This window comes from Lactuca serriola, chromosome 8 (assembly GCF_051521515.1).
Source record: "Lactuca serriola cultivar US96UC23 chromosome 8, Lser_US96UC23_V15, whole genome shotgun sequence".
NCBI classification, from domain to species: Eukaryota; Viridiplantae; Streptophyta; class Magnoliopsida; order Asterales; family Asteraceae; genus Lactuca; species Lactuca serriola.
In genome coordinates this window covers 157,481,796-157,488,193 of record NC_136415.1, presented here as the reverse complement: position 1 = coordinate 157,488,193, position 6,398 = coordinate 157,481,796, and the positions used below count along the sequence as shown (strand labels likewise).

Sequence of the window (6,398 nt, the reverse complement as noted above, 5' to 3'; positions counted from 1 at the left end):
ATTCAAATGAATGATTGCAATTTGAAAATCAAATCAAACAAAATAATAGGATTGGATTGGGACTTGATCGACAACAAATTATTATTGGATCACAACAAATGGGTTTTTCAAGAAAAATTTGATTCAATGAATCAAATGATCACAAATCAAGAACGTAACGCACGTATTCAATGAAATTAAGAGAGATCATAGAGAGAGACTCACCATAAATGCTCAAATTGTGACAAATTTTGCCAAATCGAGAATCGTTCTTCAAAAATCCGTGTTGATCTTCGAAGACCCGCTCTGATACCAATTGTTATGACATAAGAACATGGTTTGACATGTGGAATTAAAGATTGCACAATGAACATGGTGATTTGGGTGTTCAAGAGATGTATAGAATATTTATGGTGTTACAAAAAGGGATCTAGATCTAGTCTACATAAATAACACACACTTACACACTCCAAATTTACACCTCTCAAGCACACCTCTACAAGTGGTATGAACTCACCTTATATAGAGGTATTTACATGTCTCTCTCTCACTCTCTAATACTCATTAGTCATAAGACTAATGCACCACATGCAAGTGGGTCTATGAAAGTCAAACCATTTACAAAGTCATACATGAAGAACTTTGCACCCCAACAGGATGAAATTTGTTGTTAATCTTTTGAATGTGCAAAAAAACGTGAATGCCCTCTCATAGTCACCATATAAATAGCCATAAAAAGCTTGTTCGGTCCTTTTTTTCTTTGTATTAAACATGTGCTTATGGTCTTTCTTTTCATGATAATTTAACTCAAAGCATGATAATTAGATAGTTTGGATAGTTAGGGAATGTTACATTTATTTGAAAAATCGGATCGTCATAGCAACTTCTTACATGATTGTTTTGGCCCTAAGCAACCAGAAAATTATAATCTTACTAAGTTCACCCGAACACTTAAAAATTGATTTTTGAGATGTCAAATCTTTATGAGATATTGAATTGGCATAAGGTATATAGTTTGACTTTGGAGGTGAAACATATTTATATGAATTTTATGATACAAAATATTATTGTTATCTTGAGGAAGTGTTGTATCAACAAAGTCTTTTTCATTTTTGGACTTAATAAACTATCTAGATGAGGGCAAATGACCATTTTGCCCTTGTGTCCTTGGTGCATGTTTTGTTTCTCCATTAAGTGCTACATGGATTAATGATGGGACGCATGAAGTACTTTTAGTTTTAGGGACAAAGACAGTTTCCTTCTTTGGAATGAGTGGAACTATGTGAACGAGTGTAAATGACGATTTTAGTGTTGTTCATTCCAGACAACTTAGACCATATTTCATGAGCACCAGACGACATTGCATACGGCTTAAAACAACTATTTTATCTTTTTTGTTTCATAAGAGAGTAACGTACATATTTCTTAGAAACCTCGGTTCGTCCCCCCTTTATTTTCTCTCTCATATTTATTCCACATTTAATCCCCAAATAGTTACCCCACATGTTTATATTTCTCTTATTAATTATCATCACTCGTGGATATCGGTGGTCTCTACTACCCCGACCACCCATGATTTTTTCCTGAGTTAGGTTTTACACATAAATCCGAATGTGTTTGTCGCTAATAATAGTTGTTTATTTATTATTATGAATTCTAGTTATATACTAACTTTTTTCCTTTAATTTCAGGTTTTATTCAACGTTATAAAATTAATCATTCCAGGATTTGGAGTGTTTGGGACTTCATTTTGCTTTGGCTTTACAAGTTCTACTAATTGAGTTATATTTTTATTGTTCTTCACTAGTTTTTTTTTTTTTTTTTTTTTTTTTTTTTTATCAACGCCATATATATATATATATATATATATATATATATATATATATATATATATATATATATATATATATATATATATATATATATATATATATATATATATATATATATTAACAAGTAATAGCGATCGAAAAGTATTTTTTTTGCCAATCATGCGAAGTGAAGGGTTTTCTAAAATAATTTACATGTGACAGAGAATTAAAGGTTTGTTTGGTGAACTTACCGATGACTTGAATGTGGACATTGTTAACTACGACAATTAAACTATACATTTTCTTTCGACATGAAATGCTCCATGATCGTGCAAAGCACGTTGATGTATGTTATCGTTTTTTTGTGAGGAATTATTGCTAAAGGAGTTTTCAAGGTGGGCATAATTTCTATCCATGACAATCTGGGGAATAGGATGACAAAAGTTATTCCTACGAGTAAATTTTGACTTGTTTACAAGTTTAGTCGGTATCCGCTGTTCAAACTTTAATTAGTTGGTAGGCATTTAGTAAAGGAGACTAGAATAATCATTTTACTTTTGAAGAAGTCAATACGTGTTTCCTAGTTGATTGATGCATTGATGGAGTTTTGTTATGCTTTTGGGCAATGATTATTTGTTTTGAATACAAAGTGCAGAGATTTGTTAAGTAATGGTCCGCATAAAACTCAATATCTTATAACTCAATGTATTTGAATCTGTATGACCGTACGGTGTAATAGAAACACAAAACGATAAAAGAAAGGGTAAAATAGTCTTTTTAAATTGACCAGAGATCAGTGTAATTTTTTAAACCATAGACATGCATCTTGTCAAATTTTCAAAAATTAGAATAAAAATACGAATCCAACCTAACTATAGGCACCAAAATTGTAATTTACTCTTCAAAAACTATATACAAGTTAAAACAACTATTTTATTTTTTGTTCCGTAAGAGAGTCATAGTTTCATTCTTAGAAACCGTCGGTTGGTCCATTTTATTTTCTCTCATATTTACCCTACATTTTTTTATTAACATATTTACTCCACATTTAATTCCCCAATACTTAGCCCACATACTTATATATATATATATATATATATATATATATATATATATATATATATATATATATATATATATATATATATATATATATATATATATAATTGTATACATTAATTATTATCACTCGCAGCCAATGTTCTAAATAACGTACGACGTGACTTGGCGGCAATGTCAAACCTCAAGCTTTTCCGAGCCTTGACGAACTACGTCGTTTGTAATGCGTGACTTAAGATGACAATTTTGTATATAATTAATATTTTTATATGTATTTTCAACTATTATTCTATTTTATACACATATATTAGTTAAGACGACGTTTTGGTAAAACTTAACGGTAGACACAAGCCTTGGAGCCATGACGCGCAAAGCCATGACGAGTTTTTTAGAACCTTGGTCGTGGGCTCTCAATGGTCTCAAATGCCCATGTAAATCTTAGTGTGTTTGTCACTAATATTAGTTCTTTATTAATTATTGTTAATTTAATTCTCGTTATATACTAGTGATTCCTTTTAATATAAGGTGTTACTCTACCTTATAATATCATTTGAAGATTTGGACTGATTGGGACTTCACTTTGAGCTTGTTTTACAAACTCTCCTAAGCGAGACAAATGTTTATTGTCCTTTACTTTTAAGATTTTCAAAATTTCATTATTTTCTTCCTTTTATATCACATTTTTTTCCGAACACCTACTAGGCTATATATAGTATAGTTGAAAATGAAAATTACGTAAAAGGAAGATAAATATGAAATTTATAAAAATCTTTGAAGTAAATTAAGTTAGAAGTTGAATTATAAGAATATTGGACAAATACAATGTATATATATGATACAAAATGACGTCGTACGGTGCGTTTGGGTACCTTAGCTTATATACCCTTAAGAGTATATTCATTTTTCCCATATATATATATATATATATATATATATATATATATATATATATATATATATATATATATATATATATTGAAACCTATGATAAAAGAAAACCAAAATGTTAGCAGGATCTGGATCGGGTCTTGATGGAATCATCCTTGGTAGATAATTTATTTGTAATAACATGATAGAGCATATGATATGATGATGAGTACATGGCTATCATTTTCAGACTATGAAACACAAAGTAGCTAGCAATAGCATAACATAGTAATGGGTGACAACCTTTGAATAGACATGATAACCTCAAAGGGTTATATGTTCCTTATTTCATAGTACGTACTTATTTCAAAGTTTATTTGGTCCTTATTTCAAACTTTCAAGCTTTCAAATAGACACCAATGCAATCGAGATAATAGCCAGCAAGCCCGTAAAATCCAACAAAAGAACCAACATCCCATGGTACAGGGAAAGGCGTTCCTCTTATGTTACCAAAAGGTCCATGAGTTTTCTTGTTTGTGATGAATGATATTGATGATATTACAGGTAAGTCAGGAACACTTCCCCTTGATAATGCACTTGTTCCACTGATGCCAGTTATTTCCTCGTCAGCTTCAAATATTACCTGACCATGAATGACAAATTGAACATATCAAAGATAACTAGCTAAGGATACTAAGAGACATGTTATATCAATCATTATAAAGAAACTTGAAGATTAAATACTTATGAATTGTTTACCTCAGACACTTTCTCTCCACCATTCCAACCACCAAACATTGGAGTAGTATGTGTTGAGTCTCCACATTGTGTGGTGAACATGAGAGAGTATATAAGATCACCATGATCAATGGTTATCTTCTCAAGATGATGTTTTTTCTCAAGTTGGAAGGACCAAACATTTTGTGGAGTTCCAGGTTCATTTTTCCCCCATGTTCCAACCTGTATGATTTCCTCATAGGCTTTTAGATACACACCAATGGCATCAATATAATAGCCAGCAAGGCCATAAAACCCAACTAATGAGCCTTTGTGCCATGGTAAAGAAAAAACATCTTCAGTTGCATGACCAAAAGGTCCATGTGTCGTCTTGTTTGTCTTAAAATATAGAGATGAAATGACTTGATAACCACTTTTACTACCAACGGATCCACCAACCTCAACAATTTCCTCATCTTCGTCAAAGAGTACCTGATTAATCAATCCACCAAGAATATTTATTAATAAAAAGATGGCTATATACATCTTAATTGATTAGTGGAGTTAAGAGATCAACTCACCTCGGAAACTGTGTCTCCACCATTCCAACCACCAAACTTGTCGGAATTGTGCAAAGCATCTTTATATTTAGTTGTGAACATGAGAGAGTATATTACATCACCATGGTCAACGGTTATCTTCACCAATTTATGATCTTTCTCAAGTTCAAAAGACCATACATTCTGAGGATCTCCACTTTGTCTTCCCCATTTTCCGACTCGAATAAATCCTGCTGCTTTGCTACTTTCTACTCCTGCCATGAGAGACACTGTAAGTATAAAATAACTTAAATGAAACAAGGAAGTGTGTCTCTCAAATGAATGACCAATGGCTCCTTATATACATGCTAACCGTAACTATTTTGAATCGTTAATTTAGATGGAAATAAAAAGCATGAAGCAAAACCATGTTTTCCTCAAGTTCACTGTTTAAAAAAAGTTGGTGGTTAATTCATATCAAAATTAGATGATAAAGTTTAATTGTCCTTGCATTTTTCATGCAAAAAAAATATTTCATAACTTCAATCATTGCTCACAAATAAAAAAAACAAGAGGGTGAGACATACTAGAATTTTCGAGTAATTGTTGATCTCTCCTGCGATTAAGTTGTTGTCGGTACACAAATAATATTGAAAATTATATGTCAATTAGTCGCGAATAATAAATTCAATTATTTAATAATTACCAAGTTTCATCCGGAAATCAGTTTGTGTTTGATCCTTCACGATCAGAGATCATGTTAAGAAAGGTGGAATGAAGATTGTCCTGTTGTCGGACGAATTAAAAACGAGACAAAAAATTAAAACCAACCTGATGTGATGTTCGCTGATCTTTGGATCTGTTGAAAAAAGTCTCATGTCCTTAAAGTTTTTACGTCACTTTAGGTTGTAAGCTTCAATGTAAAATCTTAAGATTTAAGGCAGATAATCGTTCGTTCCAACAACTATGGGAGAACCGATAAACGCAATTGATTACTCAGAAATTGGAATTTTGCTATTGCAAAATCGAAGGAGAGAAAGGAGAGCGGAGAGAGATCGAATGATCTGGGGTAAAGAATACAACACAAGATGAGTTGTATTTATAGTTGCAGAAATCCTAGAAGCCAACCTATAAAAACAGTTGTATTGATAGCAAAAATAATGTGATTAGTACTTTTGGTTTCTAAAAAATGGCAACCTAAGGGCAATGTTGAAAGATGATACACTACTAGTCCTTGTGGTTTTAAAATCTTGCAAGGTTGGTCCTTTTGGTTAACAATGTTAGAATTGATTTTTTGTTAAGTCTTATATAAAAAGACTTTTGTGCCTTTATACCAAAATTATTAAAAGACAAAATTTTACAAATGGTCACTATGGTTTTCCGATTATCGTTCGTTCCAACAACTATGGAAGGACCGATAAATGCA

The 6,398-nt window shown here is 31.7% G+C and overlaps 1 protein-coding gene across 2 annotated transcripts; it reads right to left on the bottom strand.

Moving 5' to 3' along the window:
- Positions 1 to 3,874: 3,874 nt before the first annotated feature.
- Positions 3,875 to 6,019, bottom strand: LOC145068567 (mannose/glucose-specific lectin-like). 2 transcript variants are annotated; one of them, XM_079015549.1, is made up of 4 exons: positions 5,804 to 6,019; positions 5,015 to 5,247; positions 4,476 to 4,925; positions 3,875 to 4,359 (listed from the first exon to the last, which is right to left on the bottom strand). In XM_079015549.1, exons 2-4 carry the CDS (start codon positions 5,093 to 5,095, stop codon positions 4,114 to 4,116), a joined length of 777 nt encoding a protein of 258 aa, XP_078871675.1. In that variant the 5' UTR covers positions 5,096 to 5,247; positions 5,804 to 6,019; the 3' UTR covers positions 3,875 to 4,113. The 2 variants fall into 2 exon arrangements, with proteins under 2 accessions (XP_078871675.1, XP_078871674.1); XM_079015548.1 differs by lacking the exon at positions 5,804 to 6,019 and having other exon boundaries at positions 5,015 to 5,309.
- Between the last annotated feature and the right edge of the window lie 379 nt (positions 6,020 to 6,398).

What these genes read in the sequence shown, in the direction of transcription:
- LOC145068567 (XM_079015548.1), bottom strand. Translation starts at nt 5,254, where the DNA reads ATGGCAGGAGTAGAAAGTAGCAAAGCAGCAGGATTTATTCGAGTCGGA. An exon ending in GTGGAGACACAGTTTCCGAG is followed by an intron (nt 4,926 to 5,014) that starts GTGAGTTGATCT and finishes TTGATTAATCAG; the next exon opens with GTACTCTTTGACGAAGATGA. An exon ending in GTGGAGAGAAAGTGTCTGAG is followed by an intron (nt 4,360 to 4,475) that starts GTAAACAATTCA and finishes ATTCATGGTCAG; the next exon opens with GTAATATTTGAAGCTGACGA.